The sequence below is a fragment of the Arvicanthis niloticus genome, chromosome 1, assembly GCF_011762505.2.
Source record: "Arvicanthis niloticus isolate mArvNil1 chromosome 1, mArvNil1.pat.X, whole genome shotgun sequence".
Lineage (NCBI taxonomy): Eukaryota > Metazoa > Chordata > Mammalia > Rodentia > Muridae > Arvicanthis > Arvicanthis niloticus.
The window spans coordinates 126,684,002-126,708,854 of record NC_047658.1 but is presented as its reverse complement, the minus strand read 5'-3'; the positions used below and the strand labels follow the sequence as shown (position 1 = coordinate 126,708,854).

The following is a 24,853-nucleotide window of genomic DNA, read 5'->3' as shown; positions in this document are numbered from 1 at the left end:
CAAATGTAACACACTTAGAATCTCTGGGGATGCTCAGTTGCTTTGATAAGAAAACAGGAGGAAACACAACCCTCTTTTATTAGTTTTTTTTTTTTTTACAAGTGCCCTCGGATAATTAAATGTAGAGCTTTAAAGGGAATGCTAGGATATCTGTTGTATAACAGTTCACCCTGTTAAGACTTTCCAGTCAGATGCATGAAAGGCCCTCCCACTTACAAGAAGCAAAATACCTCCAGATGCATTGTTTATGGGCTCAAGACCAAGCTGAGGAGCCAGTGCACTACCGGAAAGTGATCAACCACTGGGCTGTGTCCTGGTTCCTACAGACGGTCTTTGTTTATGCCTCTGACAATCACATCAAACTCCCTAAAATGTTAGTAAGGCTACACCCACGTCTATTACATAGTCTAAGACACACTTCCTTGGAACAGCTGACTGAGTAACTTTTCTTATTTCTATGACAAATACCTGACTAAACAACTTCTGTAGGAAAGGTTAGTTCTGACTCACAGTTTCCAAAGTGTTAGCCCACCACGGAGGCAAGGCAGGGAAAGCAGGAGCACAGAGGACCTTGCCATCCTGGTAGCACAGGAAACACAGAGAAGCCAAGCTAGAGCCAGAGATGGATATTACCTTCAAGGTCCACCCAAGTAACCCATTTGTGCTAGCTACGCCATATATCCCAAAACAGCTTCACAGCTCCAAAACAATGACACCAGTAGGATCCCCAGCATCACTGGGAACTGAATGTTCACGTGACCTGTAGAGGGGAGTTTTACATTGAAAATAGAACAGCTATAAAAGTATATGTTTAAAATAATTAATTAGAAGTTAAACTTAAAGGAAACATAACGTTCTAAGGAATTATATTGGATATTTCAGGATAAGTGCTATTCATCATTATCTACAGTAATAGCTGTTTTCAGTATAGCACAACAAAGAGAACAGAAGGACTTTGCTTCTTAAAGTTTGGTGCATCTAGACATGGTACACTGGCTTGTCCGTCTGGCACTCATGAGGCTGAGGCAGGACTGTCAAGAGTTTCAGGCCTTCTTGGGCTAAACTGTGTGATCCTATCTCATATTTTTAGGGTGAGGGCAGATAATTAGACATATTTAAAATCTCTTTTAAAAGCAGGAAAGAATGGTGCATGCTATTAATCCTATAGTCAGGAAGCAAAGGAAGGTAAATCTGTGAGTTTGAGGGCAACCTGATCTAAAAAGCAAGTTCCAGAACAGCCGAGGTTATATGAAGAGACCCTGGTTCTAAATAAGTATATGTATTAAACCAAACAAACCCTCTTCTAAAAGAATAAGAGAAAAGAACCAGGTCTGGTGGCTTATGCCTGTAATACCAGTATTCCGAGGCTAAATCAGGAGGATCACTGTGGGTTCTGGACTAGCCTGTGCTATACAATGCATTTTAGGAAAGCTATAGAAGCAAATTTAAATATGTAGGTATATACAAGTAAAATCTCCAATGCCAGGAATGGGTTAGAGCTTGTTGAGTCACTAGACAATGGGGCCACACCACCCCCAGACATCACAGCCTATTGACAAGACAACTGATTGCTCTCCACACCCTGATGGGAAAGCCCTGATGCAGAAGACTCTGAACTTATGTCCTTGAATATGGAGACATTGAGCTAGTACCCAGCTAGAAGCTTGACCCCTACTGAGTAGCATTCATGGTGCTAAAAGGTTCTCTGCATGCTACTGGAGGAGAAAGGTAATCATCACTATCTCCCACTACAAACCCTGAGACAGAACCAGTGATACCCCTGTAAAATACACTGGTACAATCGTGTCATAAATGTTATGGGCACAACCAATAGCCTAGATAGGTCATGGGCCTAGGAGAAAATGTACTACTATTGTTAAGGTAATAAAATGACTCCCAACGACTTTCTCTATACCCATAGACCAGTGTCTTGCTCAGCCATCATCAGAGAGACTTCCTCCTGCAGTAGACAGGAACAAATACAGAGACCCACAAGTGGACAGTAAACAGAGAATGAGAGACCTTGAAACACTCAAACCTAAAAAGGCAGTCTTCATCAAATCCTCACCCTCAGGGCTCAGGGGGCCCTGCTGAACATAAGACAGAAAGACTGTAAGAGCCAGACATGATAAATGACTCCTAGGAAACAGTATCTTCCAACACATGAACTCACAGAGACTGTGACAGCATGCATAAGGGCCTCACAGGTTCAAGCCAGACAGAGTCTCAGCCTTGATGGGGGAAAAAAATGGGGTCCTCACCGTAACCAAGAAGCTATTTGCAAATAATACCTGCTGGTAAAGGAATAATCAGTTTTCTATTCTAGAGTGTCACTAAGTACTACACTCTAGGGCAGGTCCCACCCCCAGCAGTAATTGGCCAACCCAAAAGAAACTCCATGGTTTTCTCTGAATGTTTAGTTTCATTTTGTCTGATTGGTCTTTTAAGTGTTCTGATCCCCATTTTTGTGTTTTTGTGGGAGGTTTTGGTTCCGTTTGTTTCTGCTTTGTGGATTTTTTTTAAAGAGAAAGAGCAAAATAACAAGATGTTGGATGGAGATGGAAGTGGGAGTTGGAAGAATTGGAGAAGGGGAAAATAATCAAAAGATATCATATGAAAATGTTTTCCTTAAAAACCAGAAGGTGTTCGAATGGCCAGGTTGATGGCTCAGCAGGTAAAGGTACATGCCACCAAGCCTGACAAACTGAATTCAGTGCCCCAGACTCACACGGTGAAAGAAGAACCCAAAAGTTGTCTTCTGGCTGCCACTCATGCACTGTGGCATGGCCAGGCATATACACATATAAATAAATGCATATTATAAAGTTTTCTTTAATTTGGATGATTTGTCTCCATTTCTCATTGGTAACAAATCATGTTGAAAAGCAATGCTTTTGTAGACTTGGGAAGATCACTTAATACACTAAAAACCACTAAGGATCCTTGCTTGACCCATTTTATTGCATTATGTCTACTGGTATTGACCACAGTGACTAAAGAACTCAGCAACATTCTTGTTAAGATGTTAAAACAAACAAACAAAACAAAACCATGTGGTCAGGGAGGAGCAAAAAGCAATACAAACAAAATCCAAGTTTAAGGTACAGGAGAAAGTGCTCAGGGACTAAATAAAGAACAGTGCTTATCCACAATGGTGACTTGATGCCTGAATTCAAAGCAGTTTTGTCTCAATGAAAAGAGGTGTATTATTACAAAAGTAGGAAATCTCAGAGAAATACTTCTCTGTATTTCCTTTGTGATTAAAACTACAAACTGAAGAGGATAACAGTTTTGTCCATGATGACCAAACTGAATGAGAAATGCAGAAATTGGGAGAAACAGCTAGGTAGAAGGAGATGTTCTGGGAAAAACCAACAATGTATCAATGTGCACAGATACAAATGCACACATGTGTACACACACACACACACACACACACACGAGAGTAGTCACTAAGTCAACAATATAATTCAAAATCCAAAGGCTATTATAAAAGGCTATTAGCATAGCCTTTCATGTGTACCGAGATGTGATGTTTTTTAGCTAAAATAATATTCACAATTGCATAGCTAATTACTCCATTATGCAGAAGAACAAACTCTATCGAAAACAGTGATTGTCAACCTTGGGAATTTCACAGGGGTCATATATCAGATATCCACATTATGATTTATAACAGTAGCAAAATTACAGTTATAAAGTAGCAATGATATAATTTTATCTATCTCTATGTCTATCTCTGTGTCTCTGTCTGTCTCTCTATCTCTATCTCTACCTCTACCTCTACCTCTACCTCTACCTCTACCTCTACCTCTACCTCTACCTCTACCTCTACCTCTACCTCTACCTCTACCTCTACCTCTACCTCTACCTCTACCTCTGCCTTGTTATTGTGAGTCAGATGTAAGCTCTTCACCACTGTTCCAGCACCTGCCTTCTGCCCTGAACCTTGCCATGATGGTCATGGACTCATCCTCTGGAACTGTAATCCTCAATAAACTTTTTTTTTTCTATAAATTGGTCATGGTCCTTTGTCACAACAGTAGAAAAATAACTAAGACATAATGAAAAGCACTCACCAAATTTAAGATAGATTAGGAACATTCATAGCATCCTATTGGACACTGCAGAGGAAATATAATATTCCTCCTACATAATAAAGAGAACTATTCCTTTAAAATGAATTTTAAAACATGGGCCTCAAAATTACTGCATTTACAGCTATCTACACTTAAGGAACAGGAATTTGAGGTAAGGGATAAGGTGTAGGGGAGAAAGAACTAAAACAGGCTCACTTTCTTCAATAGCTTACATGTGGCTCCACCAGCAAAATGTATGTACAAGACTGTTTAAAAGATTATTTTCTAATTCTTAACTGTGTGTTATGTGAGGGTGGGAAGCCCAAAAAGGCCAGAAGAGGGCATTGGGCCCATGGAGCCATGGTTCTAGGCAGTTGTTAACCACCTAAAGTAGGTTCTTAGAACCAAGCATGGGTCCTCTTAGAACCAAGCAAGTGCTCTTAACAAGTGAACAATATCCCCAGGCCAAAATCAATAAATCTTTCTCTTCCTGGGTAAATAACCCAAGGGGCTATTATTATTCTCCAATAATAAACTTCCATATCCAATCAATTGCTGCACAGAGACACTATATCTTCATTTTAAAAGTAATAATTAAGGTTACCTCAAACCCTCTACAACTGTGTTGTCACATAGCAATAAAAAAACAAAAAGATAGTTGTAAACGTTACAATGTCACACACCTTTAGTTCTTACACCCCAAGTTTCCATCCTGGAATAGGCTAAAGCAGATCCTGTCAAGTTTTCGGAGGTGAGGGTTTTTTGTTCTCCCAGTGCCAGAGATCAAGCCCAGGCTTCACATAGGTCATGAACACTTCACGTATACTCTATTTCTGAGCTATTTCCCCAAAATATAACTTCTAATAAGTAATGCTATAAATAGTACAGAATCCACAAAAGACAACAGATGTTTGTGTGAAAGTGAACTGTCCATCTCCTGCCTGTAACTTAGCCACCAGTTTCCCTTTCAGAGCTGAGCTCTGTTGTGCTTCAATGAACATTGTGCCAAAGCTATTCTGTTCACTTATAAATATATAACAAAAAACATTTTCACATAAATATGTATCCCTATGCCTTAATGATTTAACATTAATAATGATGTTAACGATAATCTTACATTTTTGTTTATGGATGCCAACCAGTATTCCCTTATACAGAAATCCTTACAAAAAGCAAATAACCTACTTATGTAAATCTGCATGTTTGTACAAAATATTTCTGCAAGCATAGCGTTCATGCACATCTGCATTTGTAGAGTCAAAATCTAGTCAATGCAGATATTTCTACATTGTTCTTCATGCAGATTGTCAATGTATAAATAAAAAATGCAAGCTTTGCCTTAGTTTATTTCTCTATTGCTGAGATCAAATACTGACTAAAATCAACTTAGAGAAGAAAAGGCTTCATCACGTCTTCTATTTCCAGATAACAATTTATTTACTGAGAGAACCTGGGGCAGGAACTCAAGCAGGTGAGGAACCTGGAACAGGAGCAATAGCAGATACCAGGGAGGAGTGCTGCTTACTGGTTTGCTCTCCCTGATTTCTCCTTCTAACAACCTCTTTTCTTAAACATCCTAGGACCACCTACCTATGGGTAGCATCACCTACAGTGGTCTGGACCCTCCCACATCAATAATTCATCAAGAAAATGCCCCCACAGACTTGTCTATAAGGCACTCAGGTAGAATCAATTCCTCCTAGAAGGTTCCCTCTTCCTAGATGACTCCAGCTTGTATCAAGCTGACAGAAACACTAACCAGCACAACCTGCTAGCGACTGTTAGGCAATATCCTCTTAGGGCGTGTCCTCATCATGATGAAATTCAATGGCTCCTGATAATTAACAACTCCTTGTTATTTATGTTTGACTTCTAAATGGATTTCGAAGTGACCAGATTCCTTCCACTTAAAAGTAATAATAACGAATGAAATACATAAAGAGTACCATTTTACTGCTAGGAAACCTGCCTCCTTTTACTGCCTTAAATGTTTAGAAGTTGCACCCTAAACACATGAGAATATTGAACAACGAAGACAACAGAAGACTTCTCTAAGGAGAGTATTCTGTGCTCCGTGATTTCTGACTATACATCAACAGAGGTCATGTGCGTTGAAGTAGTATAGAAAAAGAGAGGACAAAGTGCACCAACAGTGACCTCTTATTGCCACTGGTGATAGGCAGTCCACTCGTGTCTGCAATTCAACCAATTGCCTACACAACATATAACTGTTCCCCTTATCACGTAGGAGAATTATAATAATACCTCTAATTAATAATAAGAAGTATAATAATTTGGTTGCAAACTTAGCTTGTCCATCCTTTCCCCACCAAAACTGCTACTCAGGCTATATAAGGGTTCCTCGCTGTGCCCAGATGACCATGTTAGAAACCAGGACATTCCTTACTGGAGATGCACCCTGAATTAGAAGGGGGGTTATGTTTCTCCTCTGTCTCATCTTTTCTATTAATGAGTATGACTTTGCTTCCTCCCTGCATCCTGCTCCAAATCTTTGTGATTGGTTATGGAATGTGTTAGATGTACCAGCCACATCCCCCTCTGCTATCTTTACTCCAGGTTCCAGGAAAGGTCTCAATTAAAAGGTAATTGTCAGAAAAGTGCAAAGCAGTTACTGGCTGTAATGGAAGCAGGAATTTTTTTTCTCGGCCCACAGGTCTAGGATACTTGGTGACCTCTGGATTAAGATACTCACAAAGCATGTTTCAGAACAAGCAGTTTTTCAAAACTAATGAACCACCATGTCACCCACCTGCTGGTCTCTGAACTACATTCTCACAGAAGATACTGTGTACTCTCTGTTTCAGCACCAATCAAGAGGAACAGTTATGTGCCATTGGTTTTTCCAATATCTGGCTTGTTGCTCAGAAAACCGTTTTCTTCTCCTATCAGCCTGTTAAGTTACTAGGTTTCTCAAACAAGAGCAAAACCAGACCTTCGGTGGTTGCCTAGTGGTTCAGTCAACCGCTAGGAGTGCTGGGCCTATGTCTGAAACAGCTCATGTACTATCTACATCCCTGTGTCTTTATAGCCACTAACCTAGTTGGTGCCTCTGCTTCCCTAGAGCACGTCACTATTAAATTTTTTTGCTGATGGTTTGCTTTTCTTCAGCCCAGTCTCTTCAATAAAGCCTATAGTCTTCATAGAGTGACTACATTTATAAGTCAGTCCCGCCCGAATCTACCCAGTGGCTCTGCCTTGTCTTGTGTGAATTGGAAGTTCTTCAAAGTGTTCACGGCCCACTCACTGCCATGGGTACTCTCCTTCCTGCTTCAATCTCCATATTTTACCACCACTGAACTACTTACAAGGCCCTGAATTCACTTCCAAGAGTTCTCTTCAGGCTGTTCTTTGTAGGCTACTGTCTACTCCTATGCTGTCTAGAATGAAATCTGGATCAAATTCTCCTCTGTTGTATTATAACCTAATACACTGTTATATTATAACCTATTTAAACCTACTGTACTCTGCCCACTTGCCCACATTACTGCACCTGCTATGCCTACCTGGGCTAAACACAAGCACCTGCCACTGCTTTCTATCCTGCAAAACAAAGGTATAACATGGAAGAAAAGAAAATGTATTATGGCCATATAAGTGCATACAAATATTGTGAGACTCCACAGGTGATAAACTATTGTCAATGCCTCTAAACGCCTGGCCAGAGGTTTCTCTGAGGAGATCACAGGATTGTTCCCTAGGGACACAATTTTGAGAGATTCTTTTTCTAGGAGGTTTTCAGGAATTTTCCATAAAGAACACTCCTTGCCTAAACATTTTTTCCTTATTTTTTAAAGTTATAACGTTAAGACTTTTAATCTTAATTTTTAGGTGTTATTTTTAAACTAGAAAGAAATTTTCATCTCAATCTTTAAATATTTTAATTCATCATAAACATTTGAGGGCATTAGTGGTCTCTTTCTTTCATTTTTTTCTTAACTTGTAGGGCTTTCCTTTTGTTGAGTTTTCTAGCCCTTCCGCCCTGTCCACCATTCTGTTTGTTTTTGTTCAGATGTTGGGGTTAAGCCCAGAGCTTCATGTATTCTGGGCTTTAACTCCACCGCTGGGCTGCCAGGGGCCCTGAGATTTCCCTTTAAAGTTTGTTCGAACATGTGGATCTGAATTGTAATATCCAGGAAACACACTAAGATTTAGGTAGAGGCCTACATCTATAACCCTAGCACCAAAGGCTAGAAAATAGAGTAGAAAAAAAATCTTTATTTTTCTACAGGGGTAACCCCACTCTCACTGGTCAGCCAGTGTGGGTAAAGCATTGAGCTCCAGATTCGTGGGAGACTCTGTCTCAAAAACGAAAGTGGAGAATGATAAAGACATCTGAAATTGACCTCTGGCTTCTACCCAACACACCACACATTAAATGCACACATATAGGTACATACATATATGCCACATACAAAAATAAATATAGTACTTTGAAAACATTTAAGATTTTGATACCAAATTTCTCACATTCTAAATAACTAGTTCTCCTAAAATCTATGAGGAAAAGGTGCTCGGTGAGAAAGAGGGTGGTCCAGGAAGTGAAGCCTCAGCAGTCAGCCAGTCAGTAGGAGAGCAAGAACGCTGTGACTAACGGAGGTTGGCAGGCATGAGGTATTCACTAGGCCCAAATTTCCCGGCTTCTGTTTGTTATTGTTACTGTGGTGTTCAAAGCCCTGTGTTGTTCTGTGAAGGGTTGACTGCACACTGGGCCACTCAGGAAGGAAAGAGGGCACAGCCACCACACAGCACCTCCCTCTGAGAGTCATCGGGCAGCAAACTACAGGACAGCTTCCATTTTCACTGGGCTTTGATCCTTAAGATGTCCCTTCTGTGTCTGATTTCTCGTGACATTGAAAGAGGAGAAGAAGCACATTCAACCCATAAGGAAGAGACTTTGACTAAAAAGGGCAGCTACAAAAGAGGGATTAAACAAAAAGAACAGCAAACTTCCTACTCCAAAGTGTGTTATTCAGATGCTCATACCATCGTATGATTGTATTATATAAAGAGGAACCTTTCAGTCTAGCTGCCCCCAAGTATGAGCCCAAACTATTTATTGTTGTTGTTGTTGTTGTTGTTGTTGTTATATAATTTAAAGGAACTGACCATCATAGTCTACAAGCAAGAATTCAAGTACCTCCTGAAAATGCTTCTGCGCCTGCTACACCACAGACCTGCCCTGCTGCTGAGCTGACACAACCCTCAGACAGCAACCTGAAACCCCCAACGCAAGGGCGGGAGCAAAAGGAGGGCTCTTTCGGGCTCCCAGTCCTTCACCCACCAACACTGCTGCTCTTCAGATAGATGTTTGCTAAGCCTTAGTGGCTGCCAGCAAAACACAACTTCTGTCCTGAAATGTCTCCAAGAACTGCCTCTGAAGCATGCTTTCCCACATGGGGGCGGGTGGAGGAGGGGAGTGGCTGCAAGACACTTGAGAAAGCCACATACGGGCTCCTGTAGCTTGGCTCTGTGTCACCTGAAAGAATAAGGATCTAGTTTATATGTGCCTTAGGTCAGTTTGCCTTGCCGGAAGCAGTCTTTAAAATTGCACAAATTTAAGGGAGATTTTTAATTGCCAGAGGTTTGACCCCAGAAGCCAAGCACATCCCTGCTCTCCTGTAGTACCACTCAAATGGAAGACTAAGAAAGGAGAACCATTTGAGGCCAAGAGTTCAAGGATAGCCTGAGCAAAATGTAGAACTTTTGTCTATATGGGGTTTTATTGGTTTTTTTGTTTGTTTGTTTGTTTGTTTGTTTGGTTTTGGTTTTTTGTTTTTGGGGTTCGGGGGTTTTTGTTTGTTTTTGGTTTTTGGTTTGTTTTGTTTTGTTTTCCTTTGGTTTTTCAAGACAGGGTTTCTCTGTGTAGCCCTGGCTGTCCTGGAACTCACTCTGTAGACCAGGCTGGCCTCGAACTCAGAAATCCGCCTGCCTCTGCCTCCCAAGTGCTGGGATTAAAGGCGTGCACCACCACCACCACCCAGCAGTTTTTATTTATTATTTTTTAATGAAAGATTTAAAATCTTCTTCTCTACATAGTCAAAAATATCTCTCTACTGGGTCTTGGGGTCAATTGGGAAAGCTGACTGCTTAGAAGGCACTTTATCTATCACAGATAAGGTCAAACATTGGGATTTGGTTTGTTGTATTTTGTTTGGGAATCCTCGTGAGGCCTCCCCACCCCCTCTCCACTGACAGTGATGACAAAGGTTAGAAGGGATTAATGAATGCAAGCCAAGGGGCTGTCAGATGCCCTCTTAGACTGAGATTCATTTGGGAAGAAAAGCATCTCTCAGAGACGATTACAAGGCTCAGTTTACAAAACTTCTTGGCCCTTAGATTAGTGGAGAAAGTCTACTTTCTTTCTTTTTTTTATTTTTTTCAGATTGTGTTTTTATTTTCGCCAGTATTGAGCATATGTCGCAGGTCCATAACACATTCTAATCCTCCTTTCAATCATCTGTAAAACTTTACAAAAGCAATTTTTAAAGGACTTTGAGTGCATTCATTTTATCAGAGTGGTTTCTTTCATGCTGATGGTAGTTATAATTGCTCTTGGTAATATCAACATATTGCCAGTAACACCGAGTCTGTAAGCAGGAAGGTCGACTGTGTTGGCTTCTTGAGATATAGAAATAATGATAATCTTTCCTGTCCTTTGAGAAAAGTTCTAAAGTTTTTATCTCATTCCTGCCACTAACAGCAGCTTGTAATCCCACTCATTCTCATAGCTGTTATCTGCGTGATTAAAGACAGTTTTGGGTTTTCTTTAATCATCTCAGTTTTTTTAATTAGATATTTTATTTATTTACAATACGGAAGTCTACTTTCTGCAGAAAGAAAAAAGAGGTCTCCAGATTCAAAGTCCACCCCAGCTGATAAAATATGATTAAGAGCAGGGTGACCATTTATTCTGCCCTCTCCAGGCACACTCACCTGCACAATGCCAAGTCCTTACTCTGCCCTGGAGCACCTGGATGCAATTATTAGTCTTTCTGTCAATGAGATACTAAGTCTATAGAGGGTGAATAATTTGCCCAGGGGACCCAACAGCTCATAAAAGTAACCTCGGGACTTACATGTTAGCCGTCTGAGCCAGGGTTCACATGTAGGCACTCTGACCTAGCAGTCACATTTGGGCAGTCTGACTCAGGTTCATGCCCTTAGCAACTCAGTGTTCCACCACTGACTACGGAGCTCACTGTGGATTCCAAGCTGAGAGTGGTGGCAAACACTTCCACTTTTCACATTCTTGGGCATGAACTTAAACAATAACATAAATCCCAGGCAGCCAACCTCAAGTACTACCACATACTGCTTCAGATGAAGTTTCTAGACCATTAACCCTGACCAGTCCACTACGACTTAGGGCTTCTCATTATGGACACTTTCCCCAAATTATGACTATTTGCCATTATTCTGCCTCTCATTTGAATCCAACATAGGTTTGATGAATAGGATTGTGATTTCCTTCCCCAAATCACTGTTTCAAAAATGGTCTTAGGAGCTGGAGAGATGGCTCAGTGGATAAAGTGTTTGCTGTGGAAGCATGCAGATGCAAGTTAGGATTCCCTAGAACCCACGAAAAGGCCAAAGCCCATAGTTCAAAGCTCACCAGACAGCTAGTTTGGAATTCAGCACTGGCAAGAGGAAGTTTGTCTCAAAATGCAAACTGGAGAACAAGGAATTCAACCTGAGTTGTCCTCTAACCTCGAAACACACACACACACACACACACACACACACACACACACTCACTATTCACAGAACCTTTACTTCGGAAAACCTCCACCTCAAGAATGATGGTTGGGGGTTATGAATGAATAGATCAGTGGATCTGAGCATTTATTCTTCCAGAAGACTTGGGGTCGGTTCCTGGCACCCATATAGTTGCTCACAATCTTCTGTAACTTGAGTTATCAAAGTACATTCTTTTTTTTTTAATTGACTTTTTTATACAATATCTTTTGATCATATTTTTTATTTGTATTTACATTTCAGATGTTATCCCCTTTCCCCACTTTCCCCACCAAGAAACCGCCTATCCTATCCCCACCTCTACCTGCTTCTATGAGGGTGTGTTCCCACCCACTCCCACCTCCCCACCCTCAAATTCCCCCATACTGGGGCATCCAGCCTTTATGAGACCAAGGACCACCGATCAAGTCCATCCTCCTCTACATATACAGCTGAAGCCATGGGTCCCTCCCTATGTGCTCCCAGGCTGGTGGTTTAGACCCTGGGAGCTCTGGTTGGTTGGTATTGTTGCTCTCCCCATGAGGCTGAAAACCCTTTCAGCTCCTTCAGACTTCTCTCTAACTCCTCCATTGGGAGGAGTTAGATCAGTTCAATGGTTAACTGTGAGCATCCGCCTCTGTACCAGAGTACCTTCTAAACTTCACAAGTACTGGGTCCCCACATGGTGCACATATATACATCTATACAAGCAAAATAAAAGAAACCTAAAAAATGGAAGTTAGGAGTGTTTTAAGGTTTCCAAATTAATTTCTTAAGTGTTGTTTGAGTACCTGAATCCTGTGAGGACCCTCATATACAAGCACACAAAAAAAATTCCCAGCAAAGTCTGCAACAGAGCAAGTCCTCAGTGTGGCTCCTGAGACGCATAGAGATGGCAAGAGGATTGTGGCCATTAGGAATTGCAAATTAACTTTTCTGTGGATATGAATATGTAGATTTCAGGAGACAACCTCAAGCTTTGGTTCAAATACATGTACCACAGAAAGGACATAAATACACAGTGTTTTAAAGGAAAACACCAAACAGCAATAAGCACACAAAAGATGTTCAAAATCATTCAGCTTTAGAGAAATACAAATCAAAACCAGGAGTTCATCTGTGCAGTCCCTGTGATGCTATAGTCACAAAGTCAGAAAATACAGACGTTATAAAACAAAGTTAGAGCTATCCTAGGTTGCTGGTAGGAATGTCAAATGAAATGGTCCAGTGGCTTTAGGAAAGAATCTACAGTTTCTCAAAAAGCTAAACTCAGTTTTCTTGAATCTCCCAGCAATTAAACTCTTATGTGTCTACCCAGGAGAAATGAAAGCAAATCCACTCAAAATCTTGTACACAAATTCTCATAAAAGCATCATTGTATGATCCAAGAAAACAGGAACAACCAAATGTCCACCAAACGACTAATTAAAAAGTGATCATTATATATGCATGTAATTGGGATTGTGCTTAATCAAACAAAGAAAGGAAGTTCTTGCAAAGGCTGCAATGGATAACCCTGAACACATCTGGATGAGATGAGTTTGTCACAAAGAACCGTCAGCAGCATGCAACCCTTTACATATGATGCCAGACTAGGGAGACCTACAGTGACAGAAGGCAGATTAGTTGTTGGGGAGTATAGATTTGGAATAAGAAGTTAATAACTAATACCAGTGGGATTCCTTTTGGGGACAATGAATGTTTTAACATTGACTATGGGAAATGGATTCTAAACTCTGGCACTATACCAAAAGCCACCAAATAAGACAATTTAAGTGAATTATAGATATAGTCTATTGCAACAAAATGGTTCATTTATATTTCTTTGAAACTTGAAAGGACTGGAAAGATGGTTTAGTGGTTAGAGTCCTTGCTGTTTAAGTATAAAGGCCTAATTTCAGATCCCCAAAACCCAACATAAAAAAGTCAGATGTGGCTGCTCATGCCTGTAACAACACCACCGGTGGTGAGCTGAGGATTAGTGAAGAGACAGGCAGATAGAACCCAGAGGGTTGAGGATAGCCAGTCTAGCCAGAGCTGCAAGTGCCCAGGGTTCAGTGAGAAATCTAATCTCACAGAAACAAGGTGAAGTAGTTCTGGATATCTGGCATCAACCTCTTGTCTCTGGTCTCTCTGTGAGCAAGAAGACCTGCTCACACATGTACCAAACACATGAATATACACATGCATACACACACACACACACACACACACGATTTTTCTGAAAAATTAAAAAAAAAAAAAAGAATCAGGCAGAAAGAAAGCCTCACCTCAGAAAAAAAGCAAAACTATGTAGAAACAAATACCCTCAAAGAGTACAGATCACAATGCGCTTCATTCAGTCTGTGCAATTAAAGAAAAACTTTTGAACCAACTATCACAATGTGAAAACTAGAAGACTTCACTTTCAAAAAATAATCTGTATTATTTGCATTTTCTTTAACAAGGAGATGTAGGAGGAAAACAATCTGGCAAGAGAAGGCTGGGGCATGGCAAGACAGAAGGCTTGGATAAGTCAGTTCACTATGGTGCTTTCAACAGATTCTCAATGGAATCTCAGACTCAAATCATAGTTGCAATTCTTCTGTTGGTGGCCAATAGCTGCTTGTTTCCTGGGCAAGGCAACTGAGGTGAACCCAGAGAACACACAGCCAGCAGTCATTCATGGCTTCTTTCCATTGCATGATTTTCTTGAGTGCTGGAGTGCCTTGGGTGTACCAGACAAGTACTCTAGCACTGAACTACCACCCTAGGCCTCCTTATTCTTTGCTTCCAGTGACAGTGTTCCCAAATACTTATCATTGACATATCTTGATTCTTATTTAGTCCCAACAGAGAGAACTCCATGCAAAGGTAACACAATATGCATTCTGAAAACGGCCTGTGGTTTTTCAGACATGGTCTAATCATGAACAAAAAGTTGTGCCTTTCACCAAAATTCACTATGGTTTGCATGGGCAGCTTGAGCTGGTCCTCCCAAGCCAGATGTCAGCATCTCCCAACCCTAAGAAGGGTGAAGAGAATGGCAAACTTAAACACATCTGCTATAGAAAGGACTTATTTACCAGCAAGATCTTTGCTTCCTTGGTCAGCTGTTTGCTTAAGTTAAAAAAAAAAAAAAAAAAAAAAAAAAAAAAAAAAAAAAAAAAAAAAAAAAAACTGTAATGGCTATTCCAGGTTGTCAACTTGACAACATCTGGAATGAACTACAATCTAGAAATAGAGAGCACACCTGTAATCCAGATAGTGAGGCTGGAAGACACAGGCTTCTGACTGGATCTTGACATTGGATGGAACATGATTTTGATCTAGATCTTGAGACATAGTGGCCAGGAATAGCTTAGGCCCAAGCAAGGTAGTATGCCTTTAATCCCAGGAGACCGAGGCAAGCAGATCTCTGAGTTCAAGGCCAGCCTGGAGCAGAATAAGTTCCAAATCTAAGTATGGGGTGATATACACCTTTAATTTGGGCCATACCTTCTACTGGAGGCCTACCTAAGGATGATGGGAGAAGGAAGACTCACTCTTCTTCACCTACTTGCACTTACTTGCCAGCACATCTGTTGGAACTTACTTCTTCAGGATTCCAGCTTATACAGAGGACCAACTAGCTAGCTGAAACAACTAGCCTCATGGGAGCAGCTACTAGATTCTTGAACTTCCCTTCACAGCTGCCCATTGTTGAGTTAGTTGGACTGCAGGCTGTAAGTCATTACAATAAATTCCCTTAATCTATAAAGACATTCCATAAGTATGTGACTCTAGAGAACCCTGTCTAATATAAAGGCAATTCATAAGAAGTTACTAGTCCATAACTGGCTAAGTAAGATAAGCACTTTGAGGAACTATAATTCTTCAATGACCTAGGCTTTGAGTCTGGCAAAAGGAAATTCCATGTAATGTCCACACCCAGTTTAAGGATGGGGCAGAAATTTAAAAAACAAAAAAAGAGCAAAACAACAAAAATCAAATTCATGAGATTAATCTTACCATTCAAAATACTGCAGTTAAAAAAAAAAAAACAAAAACAAAACAACAACAACAACAAAAAAAACCTGGGATATCTGATGCCCAACTGGCTCTGGGCTATTTCCAGAAGATTTGGAGCCAGCAGGAGGCAAAGAATGGCAATGTCTTCTGCTAGTTGATTCCCTGTGATGCCAACCATTCCAGGCTTCCAGGGACTACATACCTAAGATCATCCGGGAAATGGGATGCCACCACATCTTGGCAAGCACCTTGCTGTGCTCTGAATAAGCATCTTTCCCAGTCACAATGGATTGATTGTAGGGAACCGGAACTAAGGCTCAGTAGGCAATATTTGTGGAAGCACAAGATCTGAGTTTGATCTCTAATACTCACGGAAGAAGTTAGACAGTGGTACAGACTTGTTATCTCAACACTCTGAGGGAGGTAGAGACAGGAAGTGCCCTGGGCTCCCAAATTAGCCAACATAGCCCAATCAGGCAAACACCAGATCCCAGTGGGAGGCCTTGTCTCAAAATAAGGACAGCCATCCTGAGGAACAACACCTGAGTTTGACCCCTGGCCTCCATGTGTGTATCTGCACATCTGGACCGTAGGGCTTTGGCAGACGGAATTGTTGGCCAAACCCTGAGAAAGCATCCAGGCTCCAAGGCAAATTAAATGATTGCGTCTCACTGCTAGAAACTAGTTACAACACTCTCAAATAGTCTTAGAGTTTTCCTGTCCTATCCACGACCAAGAACCTCTTCCACAGAAAAAGGAAATGCAGAAACTCATCAAGAGTAGAGATAATAAGTTTCCACATTGGCAAGTCTGTAATCTACCTAGTGAGACCTTGTATCAAAAGACAGAGAGGAAGAGTTAAGTGTTGGGCTGCCCAAATCAATGGGAAATTTCCCAAGATGCTCTACTATCACCCCATGCCAACCAGTGTCTGTGGATACCACTCAAAATAAAACTTCAGCTGAATTCAGATTACACAATCATATCCAAAGTTTAGAAAAAAAAACTCATTCAGTAGTTTACATGAGCATTTTTCTTTGTTGTTTGTTTAATTCTGATACTAGGTCTCACTCTATAGCTGAAGTTATCCCAGGCTGGCTTCCATTCATGATCCTCTTGCCTCTGTCTCCTGAGTGCTCAGATTATAAGCATGGGCCACAATAACTGGTCTGTTTCTATGTTTAATTGTGATAAAAGATATATGATATAATATTTACTATCCTATTTTCTAAGCGTGTGGTTCAATATCAATACACGTATTCATGTAGCTCTGCAGCCATCTCTGGAGCTCCTCTATGCCCCAAAGCTGGGGCTCCAGACCCACTCAACAGCTCCATCTTGCTGCCCAACCCCCACCCCCACCCCGGGAAATCACCACTCTCCATTTTATTTTTTATAGATTTAACATTCTTAAATAGCTCATAAATGGAATCATATATTGTCTTTCATGACTGGCTCATATCACTTAACATAGTGGCCCCAAATTTCCATTCAATCTGCTAGAAAATATCAAATGTGCCTACCTTTTCAAGGCTATAAATATTCTGCTGCATACATATGCATATCACAGTGTTTGTGCATTCAGAGAGTCTTCTTCTACATGGTAAGGGTTCTGAAGCCTGACGGCACACAAGCTAAGAGTTACTACTTTATAGGGAGGGAAGTAAGGGAGACATGCTTGACTGTATGACATGTGCACTCTAGGAAAGGTTAAAAAGCCATAGCTGAGGCTGAACTCATTGTCCTTTCCCCATCTCGACAATAAAAGTCCTGTTTCAATAAAAGTCCTACATTCCTGCGTTCCTAGGTTCTGAGAGAGGGCTCATCACATAGGGACATTCCACAAACTTGTGTTGACTGAATGAAGTCTAGAACAGTGGTAATCATTGAAAGAAATGTTCTCTATATGGTCTTAATTTGAGCAAGCACCATATTTATTTGCAAAGATTTTTGCCCCTAGAAACTATTAACAGTACAATGTATACAATCTGGATTCTTTTATGTGAATAACAAATGCACGAATTAAGATATGGATATTTATATGTGTATATATATATATATATACATACTAAATACATATAGTTAAAATATACTACATATTTATATATGAAATAAATATATATTTACAAATATAAAATATCTATTCTAAATATAAATATATTTAAAATATATATCCATTGTTTTAATTTGTGCATTACGCATTATATAATAGATAGATAGATAGATAGATAGATAGATAGATAGATAGATATTCCAAACAATTTGTTTCATCCCATATGGTTATAACCCCTGATGAGAAATAAGAAACAACCAAGCAAATTCTCACAAGTTAAACCCAAAATGCCAACCTAGCTAAATATCTAATGCTATATTGGCTATGGAGCAATCCAAAGCAAAGAATAAATTAGTGCATCAAAGTCATATGGGGCCTTAAGAGGCAGCGTATCAAGAATATAAAATCAATTGTTGCGCGAGCCTGAAAGGAAGATGTACCCCCAGATTCCACAGGGGAAGGAGAGAACCAGCTCCTGAAGCTGTCATCGGCTCTCACAGGCACACCACGGCAACCCACATTCTAGTGCTTCTTTTTAATTTGCACACAGGGACAAAGAAACTGAAGAATACATTTTCCCTGAGCAGTTAAGAGAGATACAGTTCTGTAGAACAAACTGTCACCGGCATGTGTATGACCAGATTGCCCCTGCTTTCTCTGTACCTTGACATGAGTCAAATCTCAATTCTACTTTTCTCCCTCAGTTTCATTTTCTCCCTGAAGGAAGGAGGTTGGGGGAAGAGTGATGCCATTTAGGACAGTATAGAATTATTGTCAGGATGAAATAGTTACGTCAGGCCTGATGGTGCAGACCTGTTATCCCAACTACTGAAGATGCTGAATAGGCTGGGAATGTAGCTCCGTGGTAGAGAGTTTGGATGCTGGAAGGCACAGGCTCAATCCCCAGAACAGGAGGAAAAGGAAACCTCTTGCAACTAGTCAAACACACTAAGCATTATTCTAAGGTCACTTTACATATCGCATCCCACTTAGTCTTCAGATAGTACTTTCCAGTTGCTCCAAATGTGAAAGCTGAAGCTAATAACAAAATTCCCAGGGTTACAGGTGGTGATGGAACAGAGAGGCCAGTTCAGGCTACCTGGGAAGAGACCAAAGTATGTGTCCTATCAGCCAGCCCAGGATGGAAAGAGTCAACGTGTGTAGCAAGCCTGAACTATGCCTGCTCACATAGGGAACAATAAATAATATTATTTCTCACATAAAGTGTGGAAATAAAGAAAAGCCGGTAAAGGTGACAGGCAGCTTGTTCTCCGGTTGTCTTATAGGACACCCGGCCAGGCACAGCGCCCCTCAAGCGCTGGGCGAGGCGCTGTCACTCTCCAGGACCTCGATCCGGTGCAGGAGCCCCGCAGTAGCAGTGGACAGGGGCCAAGGCGAACATCTTCAGGCCCAACTTTTTACCTTGACCTGCATTCTCACCACCACAGGAGCCGAAGCGACAGCGGATTCCTCCGGGACCGGGACACCTCCCAGGGCTCGATTCCTCCAGGATTCCGACTCGGGAGACCGGGACTCACGCGCGCGCCCCGCCGCCCCGACCCTGGGTTCGGTTTCCGCTCCGCCCTGACCCAGCTCCGGCCCGATCCCAACTCCCGGAAGAAAGACTGCGGGTCTTGCCCTTCGGGAGGGTCCACGCGGTTGCCAAAACCTCTGCTACGATAATCATGTTCGGGTGGAGACTAGAGGACTTGAAAGCTAGCATTTCGCAAATCCTACCTATTCGAGATCGCAGTTAGATAGGCGTGCGCCTGGCTCCACCCACCGGGGCCCTGGGCCTGACCCGAGTGCATAGGAGAGCGCTCAGCTTCAGGTCCGGGCTTTCATCCTAGAGTTTCCAGACAAGCAAGCAAAACATTGACGGAACTTTTGACTTTGGAGTCAGAAAATCTGGGCTTCACCCTTACGTGAACACTGCCTTTAACAGCCCTGTGGAGCTTTCAACAATGCTTTTTGGGCTCTGTTAACTCCTATGTAGGAAAGCCATGATTCCAAAGAAGTTAGACTGATGATCAGACGGTATTGTCACTGTCATCAGACACATTTCAGATTCTTGGGTCACAGCTTTAAGTGAGGAGACACTCGGTTTAGTTTCTCCATGTTTCTGAAATGCCCATGAGTTGCCGAGTATAAGAGACTTTTCTGGGCCTCAGTTTACTTACCTTATTCAAAGAGAATAATAATTTAAAAAAAAAAAAAAACACATTCCTCAGAGATTACACTGAACAAAGACAGTTACTTTATTTATGATGTATCATATAAACGCTTTTTGAGATTTTCATTATTTGGGAATTTGGTGGCGGGGGTCCTCTGACTATGCAGACTTGAATAAGGCTACGGTCAGTAATTCCAGATGTGTCCCTGTGTATTATTAGAAGAGGTGACACATGAGAGACATGATGCCCAGGGGATTACTGGTACTATAATGAACAATACTAGGCATTTATCCCCGACAGGTGACTTTAAATTAGAGACACCTACTAAGTCCAGTCCGAATTTTTGCCTGGTGAGCTCACGCTTGCAGACACACTTAATAAAATTTGCTTCCTCATTTCTCTGTGTGATTTCAGTGATTTTTTTGTTTGCCTCATTAGCAAATTAGTATGTTGGTAGTTTTTTTTGCTTTGTCTATTAAGAAATAAAAAGACATTTCCTCTCCGTTCACCCCCTCAAATTGTTAATGATCTATAGACATTTAAGGGGCACAGATTCTTTTATGAGGCAAACCAGAGCTTCTTGATTTGTTCCTCCACAGATCATATCACAGCTCTAAGTCCTGGGAACTCAAAAATCAACAGACTCACCCAAAAGACTAAGCTTAGGTTTGGAATGGAACATGCTGACATCTCTCAGTGCCTGGCGACTATTATCTTCTACTTTAATCTCTTCAGATCAAGGTTCAAGACCCTTTGAGCCTAAGGTAACCCGAAATGCTTTGATTTTTCTAATGGGCTAGTTTACAAGATGTTTTGGGTCCAGGCTGTATCAAAAACACTGGAGGCATTGTTACCAGATGCACTGCTGTGGCTCACAGTACAGCTGGTCAATTCTCCCCAGAGACAAGGTGTGAAGGCCGGGAAAGTGACTTTATTAGAAAATCTGGCTCAGCCAGAAGTTGAATGCCACCAGCCACCAAACCTATCTTTCAGGAAATCTGATTTAGGAGTGTCTTATAGGAGCCACTCCTGGATGTTTTGGGGCTACTGAGTACCTCGTGGAAATGGCATGGGAGCAAAGGATGCACATCTATTGAAGACCCAGTCACAGACGTGCTTTAAAGGATGCACATCTATTGAAGACCCAGTCACAGACGTGCTTTTCCGGTCTGTGACTCTCAAAAACAAAGGCCATTATTTCTTTGGGCAATTCTTGCCACTGATAATGTGGCCATCTGTAGTTATTGCCAAATGGACATGTAGAGGCTGCCTGCTGTCTTCTTGCTGTTCATCAAACTCACAGTAATGAGAGGAAGTATATCTCACATGGCTTACAGAACTCACCAGGGATCTGTTTGCAATGCTGGGCTTCTCTTGGCAGATCCTCAGAAAATTCCAGGAATTTCTAAGGTAGGGCCTGGGAATCTCTTTCACAGGTCCATCAATGAGTTGAAAATATTGTCTATAAAAGTATGCTGGCCTTAAACACATCTCTAGCTATGAAACTTAAATTACAGAATGTTTGTTACTTGTCTAGGGTAGACTGATTCAGATCAACAATTAGTCACGAAGCATGGCTTGTTTGTCAAACAACACTGGGTGCCAGAAAACTCAAAGGTGCATAAGATACTGTTCACCTTCAAAGAGGTCAAGTTTATAGGAGGGAAAACAACCAAACTGTAAGTACTCCTGAGGCACTATCCTCAAGCCCCAACAACTTAAAGGGCTATCTTCAGTTTCTCCTCCGTTGACCATGCCCCCACCTTCTCTTTCTTCCTCGGTCCTTCTTCTCTTAGCTTTTCTTCTCTTCTGTCTGATTTCTTCTTTTACCCTGAGATTTCAAAGTTTCAAGCCTTCTAGTGAGCATGTGCACACGGAAATTCTGATATCTGATCTAACAGGCCTTAAGATGGGGCTTCAACAGTTACTCTTACGTTAATAAGTTTAGAGTTGAGGTGAACAGCTGTACCCCACACACCCTGGGAAGGGTGGTGCCTCCGACATGCTTTGTTTTCTTAGTGAGCCCCAAATAATCAAGACCATTAAGGGGTGATCTCTAATATGCATTTCAACTCAGAAGGAAAATTATTGTAGGCTTGGATTTGAATTTGGTTTTGGTTTCATTTCCTTTGCTTGAAGGATGAACTGTTAGAAAATTTCCAAAGTAATATCCATCATCCTTTTAGGACAGACTAAAGAGAAAGAAAAAGAAAAAAAAAACAATAAGTGACTCCTTTTTCTTTGCTCCAGGAAGAAAAGGCACCATGCGTGGGTATTATCTTGCCCAATTCACTGTGGTTTGCCTCATGCCTGGCTCATATTTCTCACTTTGAGTCACCAACCTTTTTTTCTCAGAAGCACAGAGAATATAAAATAGTACCATGAAATTCTGAAAGGTAGTATAATCAATGGCCACAGCCTAGTCACAACTACAATAAGCAATTGTACAAATATAGGCGTATAGGTTATTAAGAGCATCAGGCCAGATGTGGTAGTTTACACCTGAAATCCAAGCACATCCAAGGCTGAGGCAGGAGAATTTCTGGGTGTTCAAGGCCAGATTGGGCTACAGGGAAAAACCTTGTCTCAGCAGATTTTTTTTTTTTTTTAAAGTTGGAGAAAAGTTAATAATAAAGGATGCAATTCAGCCTTTTCTCTGGGTTGCTGTTTTTGTTTTTAGACCTTTGTCCTGGCTAGTTCTGTGTCAACTTGACACAAACTAGTCATGAGGGAGGTAGAAATCTCAATTGAGAAAATGGCCTCATAAGATCATGCTGTGGGCAGGCTAGTCTATTGAATTTTTTTTCTTTTTTAATTAGTGACAGATAAAGGAGGCCATTATGAGTAGGAACATCCTGGGCCGGTAGTTCTGGATGATATAAGAAAGCCAGCTGATAGACGGGATCCCAAAACTGAGCCAGCAACTGGACATGGTGTCCCATCCTTCATCCAAAAGGCATCTCCAGTTGACAACTACTCACAAAGGGGGTGGGGTGGGGGAAGGAATTTCCACCAATGAAGTTTAAGTATAGAAACTACACTTAAGGCAGGCCCCACGCCCAGCAGCAGACGGCCAACACAAAACAAACTCAGTTGTGATTTTGGAGATGTTTTGTCTCATAAAGCTTTGTTGGGATACTTTTCTACTTTACTTGTCTTTTGGTTATCTATTATGACCTTGTATGGTGTGTTTGGTGTGTGTGTGTGGCTATGTATGTGTCTCTCATGATTTTTCTCTTTCTGATTGTTTTATACTGAATTTTTATTGGCTAACTTGTGTGGGGGGGAGAAAGAGAGAGAGGGGAAAGAAGGGAAGAAAGAAAGAGAGAAAGACAGAGAGAGAGAGAGAGAGAGAGAGAGAGAGAGAGAATATGACACTGGACAAGTGGAGTAATTGAGCAGGAGGTTCTGGGAGGAGACCGTGATCAAAATGTACTGTATGAAAAACTATTTTCCATTAACCAAAAGCATGCTGAGCAAGCCCTGAGAGGAAGCCTTAAGCAGTCCTCCTCCACAGCCTCTGCGTCAGGGCCCGGCTCCAGGTTCCTGCCCTGCTTGAGTTCCTACTCTAACTGCTTTTATGATGGCTGAGCCGTGAGCGTGAGTGAAATACACCCTTTCCCTTGAGTTGCTTTTGGTCATGCTGTTTCATCCCAGCAATAGAAACACTGAGACAACTTCCTGTTCAAACCGAGAGTGGACCCTAATTCCACCAATTCCTTCTCTATTTTCTAAGTTCTATTTATTTAATGTATATTAAATGTGTTTATTTATATTTAATAGTTATTAAATATTTATAAACTTTTTATTATTTATTTATGTAATGTATATTTATTTAATATATATTTAATGCATAATATAAATGTAATATGAATATATTTAATGCATCATATAACTATAATATTAAATATTAATTAAAATATTTATTTCATGTAATGTATATTTATTTAATATATTTAATGTATAATATAAATGTAATATGAATAAATATATTTAATGCATTATATAAATATAATATTAAATATTAGTTAAAATGCTTATTATTTATGCAATGTATATTTATTTATTTTATATATATTTAATGCACATACAGCTGTATGCCAGAAGAGGGCATCAGATCTCATTGTGGACAGTTGTAAGCCACCAGGTATTTGCTGGGAATTGAACTCAGGACCTCTTAACTGGTGAGCCATCTCTCCAGCCCTGATTCCTTCTCTTAAAGTGATATAAATGCAAACTTTTCCTGTAGAAAGGAAGCACTCTGGATTTTTTCACTGAGAATGCTTATCTGGTGTGCTCTAACATTGTCTATGTGCCAGAAGACAGATGATGTCTCCTGCCACACAAGCAGAGATTAGATTAGATTATTGTTTGTTGGTTTGTTTGTTTGTGTTCTATGTAGTCTTGGCTCTCCTGGAACTTTAGCAGTCTAGAGGCAAATCATGGCCCTGTTCATCATAATTCCAATCCTAGGACTTCATACTTACAAAATCTACCAAAGCCAGTCATGGAACACACACCTAGAATCCCAACACTTGGAAACCTGATGTAGAAGTAACGTCCCAAGTGCAATAACTAGAGTCCACGTCATCAATACCCACTTAAGTGCTAGACAGAGTAATGGCAGCCTGTTTGTATTCCCTGCAGAGTGGAGACAGGGATTCTCTACAGGAAGACAGCCAGCTAGACGAGCCAAAGCAGCCAGCTCTGCACACAAGTGAGAAACCCTGCTTCAATACAGAAAATGGAGAGCAATAAGAAACACACACAAACAAACAAACAGTTTAAAAAACAAGACAAAA

The 24,853-nt window shown here is 40.9% G+C and overlaps 1 protein-coding gene across 5 annotated transcripts in view; it reads right to left on the bottom strand.

Annotated features, from left to right (window-relative positions):
* The window catches only part of Trpm6 (transient receptor potential cation channel subfamily M member 6), a 141,155-nt gene extending 121,552 nt beyond the window's left edge, over window positions 1-19,603 (bottom strand). For all 5 annotated transcript variants that reach the window (XM_034502568.2, XM_076918335.1, XM_076918341.1 and 2 more), the window contains exon 1: window positions 19,300-19,603. In XM_034502568.2, coding sequence (XP_034358459.1) covers window positions 19,300-19,311 — 12 coding nt within the window. In that variant the 5' untranslated portion in view covers window positions 19,312-19,603. The remainder of the gene's footprint in view (window positions 1-19,299) is intronic.
* Window positions 19,604-24,853: the final 5,250 nt, after the last annotated feature.